The following is a 24,578-nucleotide window of genomic DNA, read 5'->3' as shown; positions in this document are numbered from 1 at the left end:
ACCCACTGAAGTGGGGGCACCCCCAAAAATGGAGGAAGGCTGAAAGACCAGAACAGTGGTGTTTTTTACCATGGACACCTGACAGTACATTAATAATTTAAGCACATATTCTCAATTTATATATATTCATAAATTCATGTGTAAATCATATACAGATGCATGCATGCATGCTCAGTTGCTTCAGTCATGTACAATTCTTTGCTCCCCTGTGGACCAGAGCCCACCAGGCTCCTCTATTCCCGGGATTCTCCTAGCAAGAATACTGGAGTGGATTCATGCCTTCCTCCTGGGGATTTTTCCCAACCCAGGGAGTGAGCCCATGTCTCCTGCATCTCCTGCATTGCAGGTGGATTCTTTATCCACTGAGCCACCTGGGAAGCCCCATATACCTCTAAACGGTGCTAATAATGGTACCTCCTGCCCTGTTGCTACAAAATTAAATTGAGTTTAATCCCTTGAAATGCCTTTGAACAGTCTCTTGTTGCTGTGACTATTGTCATCCCTAGGATGGTAATTAGGCATTAGAAAATACATGAAAATAGAAATTAAACATGAAATAAAATATAGAGATTGACTTTTTTATGATTTTTCTACCTGATTTTCTTTCACATCCCACTTTGGAGATGGAGAAACACTGGAGGCAGATTCTTGGAAGAGGTTGAACCTGAGAGTCTCCTTCCTTGAAGGAAGGCCAGGATTTGGCCAGGTGGAGAGACAGTAGAAGGCTTTGCAGAGACAAATGGCATGAGCCCCAAACTGGAGATGGAAAAAAGAGAAATGGAGAGTGATTGTGGGCCAGGGGCCACAGGCAGTGTGACAGTGAACCTGGTAACAGTCCTAGGGTGGGAGTGAAGAGGTGAGTAGACAGGGAGCCTGATTTCAGCAGGCTCATTGTGGCAAACAGAGGTGCTCAGATCGATGCAACAGGGAACACTCTAAGTTCAGAATTTTCTGGGATAGAAGACAGAGAGGCAAGTTGCTCTCAGCTGAGAATACAATTGATTTGTATAAACTTGGCCCTCAGTTAGAGAGATGTTTCACTTGCAAATAATATTTACCCAATCTTGACATGCCTGGAGATTATTAATGTAGCCAAAATGCTCCCTCTTCCAACCTGTCAGTGTTCAGGCTCAAAGTCAGGACAAAACTTTCCAGGTTCTAATCTAGGTTGTCCATTGAATAAATAAGGGTCTTGGAAGTACATAGAGGCACTGCCTGATATAACCAAAGATTTATTGCAGAAGACATAATTTCCCTATGGGCACCCAGCTTGGGTACTGAGCATGGGAGAAGCGGCAGGGGCTTCTCCAAGCTTCTTAAAGTTTTTTCCTACCTTTGAGAATCCTTTGGCAGGTTTTCTAACCAGACATGCATGTCCTTTAAACCTCAGTGCCTACTGTCATAGGAAAAGGAGGAACTTAGGGATGAATTACATTTTTAACAATATTCTATGCAAGACAGAGTATGTTTGGGTATGCATGCTGCTTGGCTAACCTCAGACCAACAAGGCAAGTAGCTGCTCTTTCTGTTTGTGCTTCTGAAGCCCCAGCTGCCTAGTGTTCCTTTAAATCTCAGCTGCTTGCCTTCCTGGAAAGTGTTAGTGACGTGTTTGCATTATAAGCAATGCATCAGTCTGGGAACAGACCCCATATGAATGCCAGTCTGACAGTCCATACCATCTACTGTTGATCATGTCATTTGGCCCCCCTGAGCCCCCTTTTCTATAGCAGGAGGGAATATGCATAAACTGTTGTCCCCAGGGCCCCTCTAGCTATACCTCTCCTTGAGTCTAAAAGACAGATGTGTTAAATATATATATATAGTTGAGTGCCTGCCATGTGCCAGGTTGGGGTAGTTGTTGTCAGTCACTAAGTTGTGTCCAACTCCCTGCAACCCAGTGAACTACAGCACCCCAGGCTTCCCTGTCCTTCACTATCTCCATGCGTTTGCTCAAACTCCTGTCCATTGAGTCAGTGATGCCATCCATCCGTCTCATCCTCTGTTGCCCGCTTCTCCTTTTGCCTTCAATCTTTCCCAGCATCAGGGTCTTTTCTAATGAGCCAGCTCTTTGTATCAGGTGGCAAAGTATTGGAGCTTCAGCATCAGTCCTTTCAGTGAGTATTCAGGGTCGATTTCCTTTAGGATTGACTGGTTTGATCTCCTTGCCGTCCAAGGGACTCTCAAGAGTCTTCTCCAGCGGGTTGGGGCAGAGTGGTAAACAAAACAACCCTTTCTGTCTTGAGGTTTCTCTTCTGATTAGACAGTCAGCAAGCAAGTAAGCAAGATCACTCAGACGTGCGCAAATGGAATGATGAATGATGAAACCACAGTAAGACCTGGGGTCCAGAAAGGGCCTCTGAGCTCTCAGCAGGCATCATCGTAACCGAGACCTGAGTGGAGCTGCCCGTGAAGATGTGGCCGGGACAGAGCCTGGGAGGCGGGAACGAGCTAGGAGCTGGTTCAGGGAACCAGAGGCGGCTGTGGCGCCAGAGCAGAGTGAGCCGGGGAAGGACTGGGCGCGGTGACGCTTGACAGGGAGTGAGCACCAGGTCAGGGAGGACCCAGCCAGTCCTGGTCAGGAGGCTGGATCTTTTTCTAAGGGCCAAGGGAAGGCATTTGAGGGTTTCGCGGAGAGAAGTGACTTGAGCAAATTTATTTTTAAAAGTCTTGAATGCTATGATGAACCAAACGGAAGAGACAATAGAACCCTACTTTTTCTGCAGGCAAAGTGAGCTATGAGGGCAGTCTCTTTTCTGCCCATCCATCTTCCACACACCCCTTCAAGCTGTGGTTGGCATCCATGCTGATACTGGCTGTAGGATGTTGCTTGCAACTAGATTTTTCTTCTCAGTGTGTCTAAGACGAGCATGAGTCAAAGCCGAAGGGCAGGATGTGGTTTCGGCACGCGGTAACCACCAACCCTTCCTCCAGGAGCCCAAAACTGGTCCTGTTACTGCACAGCTAGTCACTGAGGATCCTACTGGATCCCCAGGCAGCCCCGCGGTAATGATAGCCTGGAATTAGAACCCTCTTCTCACCCCCACCCCGCCCTGTCTCTCTTTAAACACGGCCACAAATTACTGGCACCTGGACTAAAATTTGCCCAGCAGAAAACAAACAGTCATTTGCAAATAGTCCCTTTTCCTCTGCTTTTTCTCTTGTGGCCAAAGGCAAAGAATCCAACTGGCTAAGTCATCTTGGTAAATAAATTGCTAGATACAGCTCTATATTCCTAGGCACACAGCTCCCTTGACACAAGTAAAATTAATCAATTCTGTCCTCCTTGCTACTAGCTTCATACAGTACTGGTCCTGGATCTGTAGAATTATACTGACGTGGAAAGTAGACCTATGTGATTTACCTAAAGCTATTGGCTTCCCTGATAGCTCAGTTGGTAAAGAATCCGCCTGCAATGCAGGAGACCCTGGTTTGATTCCTGGGTTGGGAAGATCTGCTGGGGAAGGGATAGGCTACCCACTCCAGTATTCTTGGGTTTCCCTTGTGGCTCAACTGGTAAAGAATCTGCCAGCAATGTGGGAGACCTGGGTTTGATCCCAGGGTTGGGACCATCCCCTGGAGAAGGGAAAGGCTACTCACTCCAGTATTCTTGCCTGGAGAATTCCATGGACTGTATAGTCCATGGGGTCACAAAGAGTCAGACATGACTGAGCAACTTTCACACATACACAGATTGCCTTATCACGACTGAGCACCTAACACATACCATACACAAATGTGTTGTTTGGAGAAGGGCGTGGCAACCCGCTCCAGTATTCTTGCCTGGAGAATCACATGGATGGAGGAGCCTGGTGGGCTACTGTCCATGGGGTCACAAAGAGTCGGACATGACAGAGCAAATAACACACACAAACATGTTATTAACCCTTTCTGGATATTATTTGTTCCTTAATGTTACAAGCTGATTACCTATCACAGGGTAATATTGATATAAGGTTTTCAGACTCTGTTTCCTAGACCATAGCAATACATGATATCACTACTATTTTTAAAGTTTGGCCCTAGATGCAAATTTGATTAGCCTTAAGAAACTGAAGTCCTTAAACTATCAGAAAAACCTGTTCTCAGGACTTCCCTGGCAGTCCAGTGGTTAAGACTCAGCGCTTCCACTTCAAGAGGCACAGGTTCAGTCCCTGGTCGGGGAACTAAAATCCCACATGCCACCTGGCATAGCCAAAAAGTTAAAGAAATAAACAAATATGTTCTCTGTTAGACATATCTGGGCCCAAGTTCTGGGTCCTCCACTTGCTACAGCTGTATGTCTTTAGATGAGTGGCATAATTTCTCAGGGCCACAGAATCCTCTTTTGACTAGTGTTGAACCCACTTCATTGGGTTGCCATTGAAGGTGAAATAAGATCACACATGTAAAGTACTGAGCACAGTCACTGGCATTTGGTAACCACCCGTTAGTGTTAACAAAATAAGACTTCATGGTAGATGCAACTATGTGAGTCACAGAATGTATCAACATTAACTTTTATCATCAGACAAGAAGCTATTAAATGTATCAGAACTATAATAAAAATGACAGAAGGGACTCTGAGAATTTGAAAGAATTTAAGCATTTGGTTGACAATATATAAAATTGAAATACAGCAATTCTAAAGGTCTTTAAACCAGCTGTACTTTACCCTACTAATTCACTATGCCTTCCCTGGCAGTAATTTTACCTAGTAATATTCTCTGTGCTATGATAAAAACAAATGATAATAATTTATTGAGTATATTTTTGGTATCAGGCACTGTTCTAAGTGCTTTATGGATGCATTTAATCTTCACAGCAATTCTAAAGAAGGTACTGTTACCGTGTACATTTTAAAGCTAGGGAATCAGAGGCCAGCAGTTTGGCTCTAGAGCCCTCACTCTTGAACTCTGTGATAAATATATATCAAACTCTATACTCTATCAGAAATTGACAGACTGTAGCCCAAGAAGCCGAATCTGCCTCCCATGTCTGTTTTTATAAATAAAGTTTTATTGGAACACAGCCACACCTATTCATTTACATACTGTCCAGGGCTGCTTTTGTACTATCATTGCTGAGTTAAGTAGTTGCAATAGAGACTTTATGGCTCTCAAAGGCAAAAATATTTACTATCTATCCCTTTACAGAAAAAGCTTTATGGAAATGATAACCCTTGATAATCAACTTTAAACTTCACTAAAATATTGGGATGTGGAAGGGAAAGAAATAATACATAATGATGCCCTGTATTTGGTTTCTATATACTGATCTTATTTAATTCTCATTACAGCCCTGTGAAGTAGGTAATCTTTTTTTTTAAGTTATTTATTTATTTTTGGTTGCTCTGGATCTTTGTTGCTGCATACAAGCTTTCTCTAGTTGCGGAAAGAGGGGCTACTTTCTAGTTGCACTGTGCAGGCTTCCCATTGCAGTAGCTTCTCTTGTTGCAGAGCACAGGCTCTAGGCTCCCGGGCTTCAGTAGTTGTGGCACATGGGCTTAGTTGCTCTGAGGCTTGTGGGATTTTCCTGAACTAAGGATTGAACCCGTATCCCCTACATTGGCAGGCAGATTCTTAACTGCTGGGCCACCAGGGAAGTCCCAGGTAGTCTTTTTTCTTTTTTATGTCCACTTCAGAAATGAAGAAACTGAGGTGCTGGAAGGTAAAATGACTTACATCACAAACTAGACGGTAACCGCCCCCCGCCCCCGAGTCTAGGGATAGTGTGTCTTAATCCATGTCACCTACCACAACACTAGAACAGAATTGACATGCAGAAAACACTTGCTAAGTGATTGACAGCTGCAAAGGTCACCCAGCTAGAGCATCCGGTCTCCTTCTATTCCAGGGTTCTCGCGTGACCCCGAGGCTGCCTGGCAGTGAAAAGAAGGACTTTCTTTTGACACAGGAATAAACAGAGGGTGGTTGACATGTTATTCTTCTGCCAATTGACTGATTTTTGCTGCTCTATCTTGCTGCTTTTCCTTAGTCAAAGATCATCTCAGTCAGGCCAAAGGGTTTTTCTTGTTTCCCCTCAAATGCACAGTCATAGCCTTGAGAATTTTGTGTTCTTGGGATTGGTGCAATTTTAGACAAGATTGAAGCTGACGTCCTCGTGAGATGGCAGTCACATGGAATGGGGCTTTTGGATGGATTTCAGGCAGAGTTCTGCCTACCCTCCTCCTGCCCTACCTCCTACCCCGTGATGAGTCATGGCTCACAGCCGACTGCCCTTCCCAGAGCCACCTCAAGACTGGTGTTTTCTTTCATCTTGCTTTGTGCTGGTCATGTGAGGCTTAGGGTATTAATAGACCGTGGTCTTGGCCTTCTGAATGTTGTTGTTGGTCAGGGAGATAAATGAAAAGTTTGGCCAGTCCCTTTGTGCCATTTTCCACTCCTCTCTTGACTGTCATGTATTGGTTGGTGACCGAGCTGAACTGGACATGCAGAGGACATCTAGTCTGGTCACCCCCCGGGGACACGGCCTCTGCTGATGTGTTGACTTCTTTCCTCTCCTCATGGGCATTTGGTCAGTTCCTGACATCCAGCCTTGGATCTCCAGTACGGATCTTAGCAAACCAGCCTTTCTTCACCATCCTCCCCCAGCCCAAAGATGGCATCTCTCCCAGCACGTGTGAGAGATACCTAAGCTAGGCAGGGAAGGATTGGGGGTCTTGTTGTTGATGTTGTTCAGTCACCAAGTCGTGTCTGACTCTTTATGACCCCATGGACTACGGCACACCAGGCCTCCGTGTTCCTCACCACCTCCTGGAATTCACCCAAGTTCAAGTCCATTGAGTTGGTGATGCCATCCAACCATCTTATCCTCTGCCGCCCTCCTCTCCTTTTGCCCTCAGTCTTTCCCATGATCAGGGTCTTTCCCAATGAGTTGGCTCTTAGCATCAGGTGGTCCGAGTATATTTTTAACTTCGAGCAAAATTATTTTCAGAAAATTAAAAGTCTGTGCATGGTTCGACAGGCTCATAAGGAGCTTCATGGGGACAAAATTTTTAAACAAATGCCTTGGAAGCAGAGGTTCTTTGAATTGCCTGGGGCTTTGATCCAAAAGTTTCAATTCTTCTCTGCAGCCCAATTTTTTAAATGTCACTTTGCTAGTTCCCTCAGCCTAGATTCCAGCACCCAGCACAGTGTCATAGTTGGTGATTACTGACCTGAAGTGAAGTTGGGCTGGGGCCTGGCCCGGGAGATGAAACTTCTTCGGAAAGTTTCCTAGGAGCAGAGACTCAAGCTTTAACATAAAGGGGAGTCTTGGTTCTCTAAATCTAATTGACTGGCTGTGAGACTAGTCAGTTTTCCTTTGCCTGGTGGGGTTCCGGGTGCAATTAATTACTTTCCCTTTATATTGACCTCTTTTGTTCACTAACTGTGAAAACATGAAGTGTGTTAAGAAGATCCTGCTGATCCCTTTCATTCTTTGTGTTATAGTTGGTGAAGTTCAGTCTCTCGAACCTCATTTTGCTCATTTGTTAACTGGGTTGAACTGTATGATCACTGAGACCCCATTTCAGTCTAAATTTTCATTTTTTTCAATGACAAAATTTTTTATTTAAAAAAAAATTTTGCCATATCTGGAAGAATTTTGCTTTTGAAGGAAAGAATGATTATGCTGAGGGTACACAAACTTAAATTATTATTTTTGTTTCTTTTTGTTTAGTGATGACATGGGTGGTGGGAATGGACCATACTCCCACAATAAACCAACCAACTTCTATTTTCTACCTAATTTATGCCAAGTACTCTGCTAAGGGCTTTATGTGTGTTTCCTCATTTAACACTCTCACCAATCTTGAAGACTCTAGTGTTACAAGTACAGATGAAGAAACTTGGGGCACCAAGAACTTCAGGAATTTGCCCAGAGTCACAGAGCTAATAAGTGATCAAAACAAGACTTGCACATAATTTTAAGAACTATGAGGATCCTAACCTCTAGGTAGAAAGATATGTATACACTCTACATCCCTGAAAGTCTCTTTTCCTGTTACTAGCTTCTTTCTTTTTTTTCACTCTACAAGTTTTTATTAGAATTTTACTATGTCATATATATATATTTTTTTATTTTATATTGGAGTATAGCCAATTATGGGGCTTCCCCAGTAGCTCAGTGGTAAAGAATCCGCTTGCAATGCAAGAGCCGCAGGAGATGTGTGTTTAATCCCTAGGTCAGGAAGATCCCCTGGAAAAGGGCATGACAACCCACTCCAGTATTCCTGCCTGGAGCATCCCATCAAAAGAGGATCCTGGTGGGCTACAGTCCACAGAGTCACCAAAGAGTCAGACGCGACTGAAGCAACTTAACACACATGTACACACATAGTCAATTAAAAATATTGTGACAGTTTCAGGTGGACAGCAGAGGGATTCAGTCATGCACTGGCATCTTTCTACAAAGTGTTAAGCATGATGAAAGATTCTAATTAATGGACATGTTTATTGAACACTGCATAAGCAGGAGATATCTGGATAAAAATTGCCACTTCCTTGAAAAGTACACATCACTGCTGAACTTGAGCTTTTTGGTGCCTTGAGAGCAGTCCTAGCCAATGGGGAGAAGTTCAAGTCAGGGTAGAACTCCCTCTGGGAGTGATTATATAGAACTCCTACATCACAGGTCATGGGAGGTTTTGTTCCCCTTGGAAAACCTCAGCTTCACTTGTTGAAGTAGGACAATTAGAATGAATTAGCCCTGACTGAAGCCAAGCTCTTTATATTTAAAAGAAAAAAAGCAATTAAATATTCAGCCTGATGCGAGGTTTTGAATTACCCCCATTTGTCTTTCACTCGGAGCATCTGCTTTTTATTGCATTGTGGCCCTGTCTGCCATTTATCTCTCCCCGTCAATCCATATCTACGTGTCTGTCACGTGACTCAAAAGTGAAGATTAAAGGAGAAAAATATCTCTGTAGTCTAAGCCTTGCAACTTCTATTTTTATCCACAGCTGTTGGAACTGATAGCAAAGTCACAGCTCACATCCCTGAGTGGCATCGCCCAGAAGAACTTCATGAACATTTTGGAAAAAGTGGTCCTGAAAGGTGAGCTCTTTCCCACTCTCTCACCCCTTTTTATAGGCCTGGGGCCGGGCAGATGGATTTTCCAATGCAGTGGACATGTCACTGGATTTAAGGGAATGTGAGTGGATGGAAATGAATGACTCCAGATGCATTTCATGGGTGCCAGATTCCAGGTGAGAAAGGAGGGCCATCCGTGAGCATGACAAAGGGTGAGACAGTCACCATCCTGTCCTTGTATTGGGATCTGCCTCTCAGGCTTCTCAGTGGAGGCACATGTCCCACCCTTGGCTACCAAACCTCTAGATTCCACATTCCTAGAAAAGTGAGCAGGGTGCAAGGCAGGACAGATTCACAGACTCTCTGAGCTAGAAAAAGCTTGACGTCTCTGGCTCCACTGACTCATTGTATATATGAGAGAAAGAGTGGTTTATCCACAATCACACAAAGAGGCAGCCAGACTGGATGGGAATCCAAGTTCCTGACCCCTAGACCCACGCTTCCACCACTGATCATCTGAAAGACACATCACTGCTGGGCAAGAGACACTACTTTCAGATCACGTGAGCCCATGGAGCTGGCGGGACCAGTGAAAAGAGAAACAGTCTTTGTAGAAAATGGAGAGAAGAGAACAAAGAGGGACCTAGATAATGGAAACTCTACCCCATACCCTCGAGTGCAGAAGCTTAGCCAAGTGTAGAATAAACACCAGTGAGAAAGAAGACCATCTCCCCCGTGGGTGTACCAGGGTAACATGAGCATGGTAGAGCAGAAGAAAGGACCACTTGTAAAATTATGGAGTGTTCTAGTCTCATAAACTCTTCCTACTGTTTTTCTTCCCCCACTCAAGTCCTTGAAGACCAGCAAAACATTAGACTAATAAGGGAACTCCTGCAGACCCTCTACACATCCTTATGTACACTGGTCCAAAGAGTCGGCAAGTCTGTGCTGGTGGGGAACATCAACATGTGGGTGTATCGGATGGAGACGATCCTGCACTGGCAGCAGCAGCTGAATAACATCCAAATCACCCGGGTAAGCGGGAACCCCCCAGCTTCCTCCCAGCAGGAACAACCCCGCTGCAGTCAGTTCCTCTGCCAAGACGATGGGCAGCCTCACCAGGACTTTAAACCCGCTCTGGTGATGGAAGAGTCTAGACGGCTCTGCTCGGGTGCTGTGTCTTGGGTGCCGAGGGTGGGCTGGGGACTTTCTGATTAAGGGAGGGTGGGAAGAACTTGGAAGAGCAGGATCAAAGCACGTGGAGGATGACAGCCAATGGAAAGGTGGGAAAAACTGGAAACTTGATCTTTGGATCAGATGTTGGCTGTCCCACTGAAATCTTCAGTGGGATCTGGAGATTTCTGCCCATTTCCTCTTAAAGTACAAGTTCGTTTATAGCTTTAAGATGCTGCCTGGAATACAAAGGAGCTATGATGGTGGTGGCTTGGAGAACTGGTGGTACCAGCCTTTTAAAAGTCTAGTTCCAGTTATTAACTGGAAGGAAAGGAAGCCTTTGAGTAAAGACTGTAAACATACAGATGGGGAAAGAGATGGGCAAGTCTCTCAAGGCAAAGAAATAAACCAAAACCCCCCACATTTCCAGCTAAACTACTACTAGTAGTTTCTTCTGTCTTTTAAAACATAAGCTGGCCCCCTTGCTCTTGTGCTCTTGAGAGTGAGCAGAAGGACCAAGACACACGAAAAATGTGAGAAAGATGTTGGTGTAATCTCTCAAGGCTCCCTAATGGACAGACACACTTAGGCCACTCAAGTAGCACTTGGATGACTTATCTAATCACTCACCACGGCTGTTTTAAGTGGTTCCGGGACCCAGGCTGATAAAGTTAGGGTCTGCCTCGTCTCTTGAGAATGAAACATTTAAAAAAAAAACTTCTTTGACCTCTTTTAAGTGATTCACTATATGAAGCTTGCAAAATGCAGTGTCCTTGACTTTACAGTTAATAACCTTTCTGTGTCTTGGGGTTTTTTTAAACTCAGAAACAGAGGGAATAATTAGAAACCTCAGAGTTCTATGACTTCCTTAGAATTACATAGGCTGCACTACACACACACACACACACACACACACACACACACACACACACTCCATAGATACCAGTGATACCTAATCAATTATATAAATGAGCAAATCCCATTAGTATCAAGGGCATCTTCCCTCCAATAACTTGGAACACCTGTTTAGATGGTCCCACTTGCCCAGAACTTGCCTCTGTTCTCTCTGTTTCCCTCACAGGAGCCGCCCCCTCCCTTGGCCACATCTGCCCACTGTCATGCATCTACTCTCCCCAAAGCCCCCCTTAGTTGATCTACAGACTCTCTTGGGAGGTACCCATTGTAGTTGCTGTTACCCTTCATGGAGTGAGGGGCGAAGAGGGATCAGAGAAGCCCGGTGACTTTCCCAAGTAACACAGCAGTCAGGCCAGAGCTGAGGTCAGAACCCTGAGCTTCTTATTCCTAAAATGGCAAAGCTTTTTAGCATCAGTGGTTTCCAAAATTTTTTCAATCCAGCTTTCTTCCAACTATGTATTCAGTGATTCAGCTTTTTGCAAACCTTTTAAATCCAATGAAATCTCCCACAGGATGGATCAGACCCTGAAATTCATCTCAGTCTCCCCTCTGCTCATGGCACCTCAGCCAGGCCAAGCTGTTGTCAGCTTGGTCCTACCTCGGGGCTTTGAAGATAGCTACTGCTTCTGACCATCCAGTCTGTTGAAGCCTCAGTCATCTTACTGTCCTCAGAGCTGCTATTATGAACTGAACTTATCTCATACATATATTCACCTTCCTGTCTCATCCACTGGCTTATAAAGTCTACAAAGAAAGGACAGTACCATCTAGCTCCCTGCTCTGTTTCCTGTCCCTGGATCAAAGCAGGTGGCAGTCAGTAGACATTAGTTGAATGAATGAATGATTGAAGGCAACTCTCCTCCCTACACCTACCTAAAGAACTTGCTCAGTGTTCAGAGGAATACAGTTGCAAAATACTGCCCTGTATTACAGATGAGGGTGAAAATTTACCAACTGCAAGATCTGGGGATAGGTATTCAGCATCTCTGTGCCTCACTTCTCTCATTTGGGAGATAGGAGCAATCATGCCTATCTCATAGCCCTGGTATGACATTTAATAAGTTAATACATAGAAAGCACTTAGAGCAGAGTCTGACATGTAGTATTGTAAGTGCATCAGCTATTATTATTGTTATGAGGGGCTCACTCTGTGGCACTCTTCAAAGTCCTCTGATGTATTAATTAACTCATCTAGTGACTAATTGTAAGGAGGGGTCATTATAAAATTAATATTAACTGGCCGCTGTGCTCAGTACTTCCAGGCATTGTCTCATGAGAAAAATCAGACTGAGTGGTTAAGAATAATCTGGCCGGGGCCTCCCCACAAGTAAGATGTGGGCTGAACCCAGGCCTGTCTGCAGAGGCTTAAGATGCCCATCAGTCTCTGCTGCCTCACACCCTCCTTCCCAACCCTCCATGGCTCTGAGCTATAATTTGATAGCAGTGCTGGGAACCCACGGAGCTCTGAAGTGCTTTTCACAGAAATGCCCACATCTCCAGAAGAAAGAAAAATGGACAGAGAGAGAGGGAAAGTGGGGGTGGGCAGAAGAAAAGTTAGTCGCTCAGTTGTGTCCGACTCTGTGGCCCCAGGGACTGTAGCCCACCAGGCTCCTCTGATCGTGCAGTTCTCCAGGCAAGAATACTGGAGTGGTGTTGCCAGAGGCTCTTCCTGACCCAGGGATCGAACCTGGGTCTCCTGCATTGCAGGCAGATTCTTTACCATCTGAGCCACCAGGGAAGCCCAAGGGACTTAATTACTTCCGTGTGAACTGTATTTTAAAACTTTTTAACAGTTCGGACCAAATAGAAGTATGCTATTACGTGAAAATGTTAAGGTGACATTTACAGTCATTGTTTCCTGTTTGCCAGAGTTCTATCAGTATCCCCCCAGCACATAATCTTGTTTTCTTCCAGAATTTCCCATCTCATTCTATGGAGCCAATTTTTATTGGCAAAATAATTAATATAATAAATAATAAAGGAGAAAAACGAAGAGAACTGGCTTGCGGGGGGAGCAGGGGGAATCACACAGAATCACAGTGTGCTGTGAGCAAGGCAGAATTTGGAAGCGTGGGGTGGGGGGGCAGGGAAGGCAGGGTGAATATAAAAGGATCTTTAGCCAAACACTTGATAAGGGGGAGCAAGAATGACTTCTTTTTCTTTCATATGTTTATTTTCAAATACAAGAAGGTACACAAGCAGTTAATCATTTATCAGGAGTAAAGGCTCAGCATGGGGTCTGGGCAAGGATTTTGGAAAAGTTCAGGTTTGAAAATTGGAGAGTGAATTTGCCAAGTGGACTTTAATAGGAGTTCATGTAATAATTGGCCTGGGAGTTTTAACCAAAAAAGTAGATGCTTTGAAGTGCTGGAAACAAAAAGAAAATCTCATGGCAGTTTTATTGGCTCATATGATCAGCCGCAGATGATAAATGACAAATAGGTCTAGGACCTTCTACGGTCCAACAAAGTCCTGAATTCTGCAAACAATTGAAAGTTCAGCCCAGCAGCCTGAACAATATAAATTGTCAAGTCAAAGATACATCTGACGGGTTAGGAGGCTGATGTTACTCCAAGTCTGAGATGGTTGGAGCTGGAGGGGATCCTCAGAGACTTCTAAGCCTGCTCATTTTGGACACAAAGGAAGTAGGAAAGAAAGTGTTAGTCGCTCAGTCATGTCTGACCCTTTGCGACCCCATGGACTATAGCCTGCCAGGCTCCTCTGTCCATGGAATTCTCCAGGCCATGGAGTGGGTTGCTATTCCCTTCTCCAGGGGATCTTCCCCACCCAGGGATCGAACCTGTGTCTCCTGCATTGCAGGCAGTTTCTTTACCAAACGTACAGAAATTGAGACCCAGATTTCCCATGGGATCTCAATCTGCTGCTTCTCCATCCCATGTTCCTCCCACGCCACCTCCTGTTCTCCATCATCCAACGTCCCAAGGCACCCTTGACTGCCCATCCTCCCTCTGCATGCCTGTCTTGCTTTGCAAAGACACGGCAGGGCAAGGAAGGGGGGAATTGCTGACACTGTGTGTCCCCCTGGAATCCTGTGTGTTCCAGCCTTGACATGCCTCATACAGAGTTTAGTTAGCTAAAATTTCACGGAGGGAACTCAATACCCATTCCCAGGATATTTTCCCCTGAGCTAAGGAAAGGTTTCTTCATCCTGTTTGTTTGGTTTTTTTTTTTTTCCCCTCTTGTGACCTCCAGAGGTGATAGAACACTGAGCTAAAAATGTCACTAGTTCAAGTTCAAGAGCTCACCCAGGACTAGCATGGGAAGGACAAAGAACCACAGTCTTGGTCTCGAGCGATTTGTGCTGACTTCTTATCCAGATGGCAGAAGCTAGTTGCTGTTCAAGAAATAGCAACAAGTACTACTGAGTACCTTCTGTGCAGATAGTTCCCATCGCACTTGGTGCTTGGCTCCTTGGTGGCATTTAACCTTTGTTCTCCAATGATTTGCTTGTGTTTCTGGGTCTCTCGCCCTTGCAGCAACTCCAGTGCCAGAGGAGTGTTTGTGTGCTAGACTAGCCTGCAAGAGTTACAGGCTTAGACCTTGGCTTCAAGGATCTAGGTCTGGATAGGCTAACATAAGCTCGTCCAAATTTAAACAATAAAGGGCTTAAATATAAATGCAAGGATATAATAGAAGAAGCTTCTGGAGAAGCTCACCATTAATTGCCAATGTGTTCTCCACAGATCAGTAGTTTTCAAAATGTTCCATGGAGCCTAAGGTTCAATAGAGATGCCTGAACAGATGGATCTTTAGGCTGAAAGATTCTTTGACCAGCCCTTCCCAAAGTGTGCATACATGTGTATACACACACACACACACACACACACACTCGTACAGAGTCTTTCTGTTGTGGTTGTTTTAACCTGTTTAATTTTTTATTTTCATCATTCCACAAATATTTTTTGAGTGCCTACTATATGCTAGCACACTTCTAGACTCTTCTAGACATAGCAGTGAAAGAACACAAAAATTTCTGCCTCTGTGGAGCTTATATCCTAGCAGGAATGTTCCATTAAGCTTTCTTTTGGAGATGGGTTCTGAAAGAGGGGATTTCCTTGGTGTTCCAGTGGTTAAGACTCCAGATTCCCAGTGTAGGGGGCTTGGGTTCCATCCCTGGTCAGGAAACTTAAGATCCTGCATGCCCCTTGGTGCAGCCAAAAAAGACAATGGTATCTGAAAGAGATCATAGGAATTCTAGGAAGATGCAGTGCCTAAGACTTGAGGGAGACACAAAAGCAGTTTTCAGAGGAGGTGAGTTTGAACAGGGGTTTCCCAGGTGATGCTCCTGGTTTAAAAAAAAAAAAAAAAAAACCTGCCAATGCAAGTAGGCTTAAGAGACACAGGTTTGATCCCTGGGTTGGGAAGATCCCCTGGAGGAGGAGGGCATGGCAACCTACTCCAGTATTCTTGCCTGGAGAATCCCCATGGACAGAGGAGCCTTGTGGGCTATAGTCTATAGGGTTGCAAAGAATTGGACACAACTGAAGCGACTTAGCTTGCACAAGTTTGAACTTAATCTGAGAAGAGTCACTTGTAGACGAGCAGAGGCCTGGACAGAGCGACAGCCTTGTGTGCTGTGTTTGTGGGCCAGTGAGAAAGCCTGTTTTGAGGGATCAGTGGTCACAAGGAGGCAGGCCATGAGATCTGAGGCTGGGCGGTGCCCTGCCAGGGCAGTGAGTCCTTCAGGACTATTGTAATCGAGTAAAGCACAGGAATCCAACTCTTGCTATTAGGAGAATCTTTCCAGGCAGCGCTAGTGGTAGTGAACCCAGATGCCAATGCAGGAGATATTAGAGATTCAGGTTCCATCCCTGGAGAAGGGTGTGGTAACCCACTCCAGTATTCTTGCCTTGAGAATCTCATGGACAGAAGAGTCTGGTGAGCTACAGTCCTTAGAGTTGCAAAGAGGTAGCTACAACTGAAGCAACTTAGCACTTCACAGTAAAAGTGTAAATCAGTGAAGGAAATTAAGAGGTACGAGCCTGCAGTCATAAAACAAATGAGCCACTGGGGCTGTAATATACAATATAAGGAATATGGTCAATCATATTGTAATAGCTTTATATGGGGACACACGGTTACTAGACTTACTGGATGATCATTTCATAACACACACAAATATCAAATCACTATGTAGTACACCTGAAACCAACAGGACAGTGTATGTCAACTACCTTTCCTTTTTTTTTTTTAAGCATAAAGTTTTGTGCAACTTAGGAAAATTTCTCTGGCACCATTGGCCAGAGCTGCTCCAGGCTGTTCTTTGTGCATCTCGGTCATGGGTCCTGTCTTGTACTCAGGGCAGGGAGAATGGCTGCTCCAATCAATAAAGCAGCTTGAGGCTGGAGGGCAAGGGGACAGCTGCATCCTTGGAGGGTGTCACCTGGTGCCTGGCTGCTCTCCGCAACTTAACACCGTCCTTCTCCCCGCAGCCTGCCTTCAAGGGCCTCACCTTCACAGACCTGCCTTTGTGCTTACAACTGAATATCATGCAAAGGCTGAGTGACGGGAGAGACCTGGTTAGCCTGGGCCAGGTGGCCCCTGACCTGCACGTGCTCAGCGAGGACCGGCTCTTATGGAAGAAGCTCTGCCAGTACCACTTCTCCGAGCGGCAGGTTGGTGTGGCCCAGCTGCCGTTCCTTCCTTCTCTCCCACTCTGCCCGCCACCCTGCCAAACTTCCTTGGCGTCTTTCTCAAACCCACCCTGGGGGACTCCCTAGTTTGACTAGAAAACAGTCCGAAGAGTTTCTAAATAATACTTGTGAGATTTTTTTTTATGTGATTCAAGACGGAAAAAACAAACCTTATATTTTTAACCCATTCCCATTTTAAAGCTTGCTCTGAAAACAATTCATAAATTGTCAATAACCCTTCTTTTCTATAACAAAATAACTTACATTTTTATGACATTTTACAGCTAAAGGATTTTCCTGATGTTATTTCATTTTATGTTGATAACCCAGGGAAAGGTAGCCCTGGAGTTGGAAATGGCAACTCCACTCCAGTATTCTCACCTGGGAAATCCCACAGACAGAGGAGCCTGGTGGGCTGCAAGTCCATGGGGCTTCAGCAAGTCGAACACAACTGAGCACATTATGCCCACTCTAAACAGACGGAGGGACTGAAGTCACAAGTGGCTAAATGACATATCCAAATTAGTGGCATGCTCTCCAGGTGAAGAAAATGGCCTTGGATTTGAATTTGGGTCTTCGGACACCAGCTCTAAGCCTTTTTCCCCTCCACACACTGCCTTGGATTTTTTTTCTCCCCCAGCTTCTTTATATAGAAATGTGAGTTCAACAGGGTCTGTTCACAAAGCCACTAATATTTAGATATAAAATATAGCCACTGTGCCAAATAGTCACTGCATCTCCCTGGAAATAATCACTCAAGTCTGTAGCAGGGAAAAGATTGAAGTTGTTTATGGCGATCACCTAAACTTTCAACATCAGGAGATGTCACCAGCCACCTGTTTCTTTTAAAGACTGGTTGAAAGCTCTTGTTTCTTTCACTGGGTAGAGATCAGAAGCTACATTTTTATATCTCTGCTACTTTTTCCCTGGCTATCATCAGGGTATAGATGAAAAAGGTGGGGAAAAGGGGCAGGAGCAGAACCTTTCAGAACAATTTTTATGTGTTTGATACTTAGATCCGCAAGCGATTAATCTTGTCTGACAAAGGACAGCTGGATTGGAAGAAGATGTATTTTAAACTTGTGCGATGCTACCCACGGAAAGAGCAGTATGGAGACACCCTTCAACTCTGCAGACACTGCCACATTCTTTCCTGGAAGGTACGTGTCTCAGAGGTGGTGGCCACACACCTCCAAGCCCAGCCCCTAAGAGCCAATGACACCGCACTGTGTTGCCAAATGCTTTCCTGCTCTTTCACTATTGTAGCCCCCAAATGAAGGTGAAGGTAAGACTGATGCAGGCTCTGGGGAGAGAAACTTAAGACTTTCATTTCCTTTACCCCATTGTGTCAACTTTCCCTGCAGCGCCCCCAAATTCCTCCATCTCTCTGTGCACAGGTACACACACACACACACACACACACACACACACACACAGCACTCTTTAGTTTTTGCATAACACAGGGTATTCTTGAGAGAGGAATGTTGTTTTGAGGTTGGGCAATGCCTTAGGATAGGACTTCCCTGGCGGCTCAGTGTTAGAGAATCCACCTGCCAATGCAGGAGACATGATTCGATCCCTGGGTCAGGAAGATCCTCTGGAGAAGGAAATGGCAACCCACTCCTGTATTCTTGCCGAGAGAATCCGATGGACAAAGGAGCCTGATGGGCTATAGTCCATGGGGTCCAAACGAGTCAGACACGACTGAGTGACTGAACAGCGGCAGCAGCAATTCCTTAGGGTACCACAAGTCAATGGGATGCTGTGGAGAATGCCCACCTAACCGTGATGTTCCTTTCCAGGGCACCGATCACCCGTGCACAGCCAATAACCCAGAGAGCTGTTCCGTTTCGCTTTCACCCCAGGACTTTATCAACTTGTTCAAGTTCTGAATCCCAGCACAAGACAGCACTTCAGAAGGGTTCCCTTGATGATTGCATGGTTGGGAATCCAGAGTTTGGACACTTCATTTGTAAATAGTGTACCTGTTCAACATTGGCTCAAAACTTCTGAGATAAGGGACACTGGAGGGGAGAGAGACAGCTGCTGGCTGGAAGTTTAAGCGTATGGACTTCTCATTAGAATTGGTATGGAAAACAGAAATCCTGTAAATAAACTTTTTTTCCTAACGATTTGCCAGCAAGACTATAAGGCAGGAATTCTATTTCATCGGTGAAAATGGAATTCTCTTGAAGTTCACTGCAGCTCCTTGACAGTTCCCTAGAGTTGTGGAAGAGAAGGCAAAACTCAAGTACAAAACAGAACACTCTTTGTTTACAATGTGAACATTTGTTGGGGAAAAAAAAAATAGGAAGAAAAACTGCATGTGAGAAACCCCTGGGCTTTGGGTTTTGATTTGGGGTTTGTTTGGCAAAGGCAATGGAAGCACCACTCATCTTAAAGCCACAGGGGCATAGATAGGGCCTTATCTTCCGAAGACACCGCACAATAGTCTACCTCGGAAAGCTGCAGCACTCGCTCTGACAAACCGCATGGTCCAGTAGATGGTCTCTGTCTGTTTTGTGTCTTCATCAAAAGTGAAACAGGAAGAGAGATTGGAGGCATCCTTCCTCATGCTCCAGGCTTCCCTTTTAGACGAATGGGACACTCTTTGGGGTTTCTTCTCTTCGAGAACAAACCCCAAAGCATGTATGCCTTTTTCCCTTTCACGTTGTAGGTTATTTCGTGCAACATAAGGCCAGTTAAAAGCAGTCCCAGAGGAAATCCTGCTGCAGGAAAGATGGAATGAGTCACCCAATAGCCATGAAGATTTTCTTATTCCTGTTTAACCTCTTGACTTGTCTGGGCTTCCTAGGGTATTTTGATGGATAAGCCTGTCTCTGGGGACTGTTTGGAGCCAGAGGCCTGATAAAGACTTGTAGAACAGGTTTTACGTATCGGCTGCTGTTTTTCTTGATGGGTGATGAGTTTTCTTTACATCCAGCACCGAAATTTAGTCAACCTGAGCTAGGGCTTCTTACGAGGTTGATAAAGCCTGGTGTTTTAGCCAGACAGGGAATGGATGGAGGTACTTTGAGTTCAACCCCAGGGGAACCTGCTAGACAAATACCAACAGGTAGTTATATGTGGAAGAAGGAAATCTCAGGACTTAAGGAGTCAATATTCCTGGGGGATAGTGGGGAATGTTTTTGTTTTTTACCTTTTATAGAACTTTGCTTTTCTACAACAGTGTATATATTTTTGCAATTGTATTTGCTTTCCTTTTTTTTTGTATGTAAAGTGGGCACTCTCCATGATCTTGGCCAATGAGTGAAGCAGAAATAGGAACTTGGCCCACATTTGTGTTGAGCAACAGTGTATTCTTAGGGATTGAATTGGGGGTGACCTGAAATGAGGAGAGATGGTTAAGGACGTACAGAAACAAGCCAAGGGACCAGCTAGTGATGAGGAGCCCCTCGTGCCCTTCTCTCCAAGCACAACCCAAGTGCCAGTATCTGGAGAAGAGCTTGACCACTAGTTGATGTTCCTCACTGTACAAGGTCTGTGCCTATGGGTTTCTCAATATCTTTTTTTCATCATCATCCCCCCAAGAAGAAAAAGGTAAATTGTATTTCAATTTTGAGGGAAAGTAAAATATTAAAGAATAAGATCATGTTGGTTAAGGTGGAGCTTTGGAGGGTCACAAACCACTGTGACACCTCACAGGATCCCAGCCACCCCAGTCAAGGTCACGTGGAGAATGCAGGTCCAGACTGTGGGATCAAAGGCTCTTTCTGCCCTAATTCAGGCAGGTTCTCTCCAGGGTCTCAGCCTCCTTAAAGGTGTGAGTGGAGCTGAGACTGGTGTTGCAGTGAGGGCTCTGGAACCTTTGACTCGGGCAGATTGGGGCATTCATGGCCTTTCACGTCTTCCCCCCAACTCACGTTCTCAGCGCCTTCGTGCTGATGGGCTAAATGAGACTCCCCAGCACCTCCCGGCTCACAGTTCCAGACATGTCGCCTGCTTTGACTGTCAGCACGGAACTGGGGAACCAGCGCCACTTGGACTGTCTGAGGGGCTCAAGACCACACCGCAGGCCCCTGGCAGTAAGAATACCTATGCAAAACAACCCTAGCACAAGGGACAGGCGTGCAGTTTTCTGAAACATTTACCCAGATCGTGACTCCAAACTCCCCATCTCCTTTGACCTCGCTGGAGGTGGTGTGGACAGAGTCAAGGGAAATTTTTAAGGGAAAAAAAAGAAACCAATACTTGTGCTTCCCTTTCTTTGGAGGAGGAGAATAAGGAAAGAAATGGCAGGTGGCGAGGGAGAGGGGAAGGAATAGAAGTGGTGTGTCTTTGATGCTATGGTTTGTGCAAGGGCGGGCGGGGACAAGGAGCACAGCAGTATGAGCATCTCTGCTGGTGACACGGAGCACCTCTGAAGTGTGGCCAGAGCCTCTCGTATAAGTAAAACCAAAAAGTTTAAAAGAAAATGCTTGTTCCCTGGGCACTGATTGTCTATAGAATTTCTTTTGGCAAACCCTCCCAGGACAACCTGACCTAAAAAACAAAAAACAAAGACTCTCTGTCTCAGAACTGCTGGCCTAAAAAGCTAGAAGGGACATGACAGTGGAAAGTGCTGGAAAAGATAGAATGCTGTACTGTCTTTGCTGTACCTACCTATCCCCACCGCGACTCTGGAAAAGAGGATTCAAAATTGATGTTGAATATGAGAGTAGTCTGGACTTCCAGAGAAGGAAAGAATTTTTGTCCAGGACAGTAGAAGCTCATCCACACGAGTGCAATGATTTGTTTCAATGCAAACATTTCTGAACAACAATCCTAGAGTTTCTTGAGAAGAAGGAACAGCGTTTGAGGAAAGGAGAATATGTGAAGCTTATGTAGGACTCAATTTATAGCAAGATCCAGACATTTTAAAGCAGATCACATTATGACTCAACACTGTTACTTTTAGCAGATGGACCAGTCATGTGGGAGGATGGCGGCAGAAACTACAATGTGAAAACATCTCCAGTTTTGAGATCAAAAGGGTCAGTTGTGAGATGACCTCTGTTTAGCCATGATCCATTTTATATTGAAGTAGATCAGAGGAAATATTTCAGATGGGCTGGATTTACACTGCAAAACTGTCAAGGCAAGAACAGGCTTTACTTGGCAATGATGAAGGAAGGTGACAAGTGTGATTACCTTATTGCCACAGTTCTCTCTTCAAAAACTGTTTGGGAGCTTGCAATTAACAGAGGCTCCTTGTTTCCATTGTTTCTATGTGGGAGAAGAGAAGGGGCTTGGAATCTGATTTGTCTAAACAAGTGGTGTGATTTGCAAGAAGTTCAGTCATTTCAACAGTATATCATGCTTAGTGTTCAATACAATGTTTATCATAAAATATGCACCTGAGTTTATATATTTCTGCCAGGCTGTAGGGCAATTACGTCTTGCTATGCAAACACTATTTTATGTGTGAATTTTTTTAACTGTAATTTTATGTGTGAATTTTTTAAACTAAACTCTATCATCATTTTCCATGTTGACATCTGTTGTTTTTTGTGTTTTTTTGTTTTAATCTGTTTCCAACTCTCAGAGTCTGTGAACCATCCCTCTGACTGGATGCTGGCCTAAAATCCTATTAGTGTTTAAACAGACCTCAGAAACACCCGAACCTCTAGGCAAATGCAGAGATGGGGCTCTTTGATATAGCTTGGGCCCTTGATGTCTTCAACAAACAAGATCATAATTCCTTTCAACTCCACGTTTTCTGTAGACGCTTTCTTCTCTGTTTTGTTAAGGAATCAAGTCTCGTGGTTTTTCAGAGGAAGGAAACTCCTCTCCTAGACTTTAGTGCTGGGAGGAAGGTTAGTGATGGTGGAGTCTGGCATTCCTTCTGCCTTTCCAGATGAGGTAGTGGGTCCAGAATATTTGGGAGACATGCCTCAACCCAGCTGGTGGTCAGCAGTGATCCTGAGTATAAACTTGGGACTTTGTGAACCTTGACTTTGTGTCCCCTACCCCAGCACCTTTTGTTGTGGCTGGACACACGTGACACCAGAGCTGATTCCTCTCAAGACTTTCACGTTGGTGGTCCAGTGTTAGGTGTCTGGCTGTTACTTTTTAAAAACATTTGAAGTCCCTGATTCTTCCTGGAGAAGTTAAGGAGCCTCTTAATGTTTTTACAGAACTCTGACTCTGCTGTGGGTACGGCATACTAGTGAGTACAACCTGCTTGCCATAAAGTTAGCAGCCTATGTTGACAAATTCATTTTTCCCTAGGTACTCAGATTTTAATTGTAAAGGTGGCCCCTGAGACAGAGGACCACTGAGCACCTGGATTGCTTTCTAGAAACTGAGATTCTAATGGTAACCAAGCAGGTGTTTCCTCTCCCCTTAGACTAAGAGGTACATTTACCCCATCCCTTCCATCTCCTGGTCCTGTGGTACCTGCTGTGAGACCCAATGAACTTCTACCGGTGGAAGGTCACTCTCTGCTAAACCTCACAAGCAAAGGGAGATTAGTCCACGAGGCGGCAAGGAGCAAGGCACCAGGATATTCATGACTTTGTCTGCTAGACATTTTTCAAAGTATCCTTGAACTCAGCAAACAAAGTTTTCAGAGAGAGCTCTCAAAATTCAGGCCCTGCTCTATTTGGCCAAAAATGGATGGCTGCTTCAAAACTCTGAACGGCTTGAAACTCCATCTGCTGCACCATTACTTCTGGAGTTTGAACATGACTTTTTCTGTCTTTGAGTATAGAAATGTTTATTTAATTAATGATATACAAGGCTGTTAAACAGAAGGCGCCAAGCTGTGCTCTGCACTTGAGAACACTTGGCGCCATCTTTATTCTGCCGATACTGCCAATCATCCTGGCTAGAGGAGGTGTATGTGCAAGTCCACATCCTAAGCTTAGAAGCTTTCAAGTACTTTTTTAATGAAAACTGCTATAGGGGATTGAACATTTTAACTAAAAGTATAAGGTTAGACCAATTACACGCAGAGATGTTTATTTAATATTGTGTGAACTGAGTCCTTCTGTATAAATTATTTGCACTCTCTTCTTGCATGATGAACGGATTTTTTTATAGTTGTTTGTACCAGACGGTGGCATATTTTTGTAAAATTTTTTGACACTGAATTGCAATAAATGTTTTTCCAACAACACACACTGGTGCATTTTTGGTGCGTGTCAATTCAAGTTGGTTTTTTATCAAACTGAGTATGTTTACCTTTTGCTGAGTGAGGCTTATATTCCTTCTCTCAGAAACTTAACGGTGTAAAATTTTCTAGGAATACACAGAAAACTAAATTTGCTGCTGAGTACTAACCTGAATCAGAAATACAGTATTATGCTTAAATGGGATATTCCTGCTTACTGTTCATAAAATAGAATGCTTAGGGAATAATGAACTTTAAAGTCAGTATTAATTTACTCATCAACAGACATCTATTGAGCAGCTACTCCATGATAGACTCTGTGCAAGGCATTGGGCATAAGATGGTGAACAAGACAGATGGAGTCTATATCTTAATGGAATTTAGATTCTAGTGGGAAAGAAAAAAGTTGTTGTTCAGTCGCTCAGTCATGTCCAACTCCATGTAACCCCATGGACTGCAGCACACCAGGCTACGCTGTCCTTCACCATCTCCTTGAGTTTGCTCAAACTCATGTCCATTGAGTCGGTGATGCCATCCAACTGTCACATCCTCTGTCGTCCCCTTCTCCTCCTGCCCTCAATCTTTCCCAGCATCAGGGTCTTTTCCAATGAGTCAGTTCTTCACATCATGTGGCCAAAGTATTGGAGCTTCAGCTTCAGCATCAATCCTTCCAATGAATATTCAGGGTTGATTTCCTTTAGGAGTGACTGG

At 44.6% G+C, this 24,578-nt stretch overlaps 1 protein-coding gene across 1 annotated transcript in view; it reads left to right on the top strand.

Annotated features, from left to right (window-relative positions):
• Nucleotides 1-23,873, top strand: part of FBXO32 (F-box protein 32) — a 37,114-nt gene extending 13,241 nt beyond the window's left edge. Inside the window, exons 5-9 of the mRNA XM_055431681.2 lie at nt 8,942-9,035; nt 9,862-10,046; nt 16,553-16,735; nt 17,770-17,913; nt 18,556-23,873. Of these exons, the coding sequence (XP_055287656.1) occupies nt 8,942-9,035; nt 9,862-10,046; nt 16,553-16,735; nt 17,770-17,913; nt 18,556-18,645 (696 nt within the window). The 3' untranslated portion in view covers nt 18,646-23,873. The remainder of the gene's footprint in view (nt 1-8,941; nt 9,036-9,861; nt 10,047-16,552; nt 16,736-17,769; nt 17,914-18,555) is intronic.
• Nucleotides 23,874-24,578: the final 705 nt, after the last annotated feature.

The sequence above is a fragment of the Moschus berezovskii genome, chromosome 16 (genome assembly GCF_049115385.1).
Source record: "Moschus berezovskii isolate FMDL1 chromosome 16, NW_MosBer_1.0, whole genome shotgun sequence".
Lineage (NCBI taxonomy): Eukaryota > Metazoa > Chordata > Mammalia > Artiodactyla > Moschidae > Moschus > Moschus berezovskii.
This window is presented reverse-complemented; position numbering and strand designations above follow the sequence as displayed.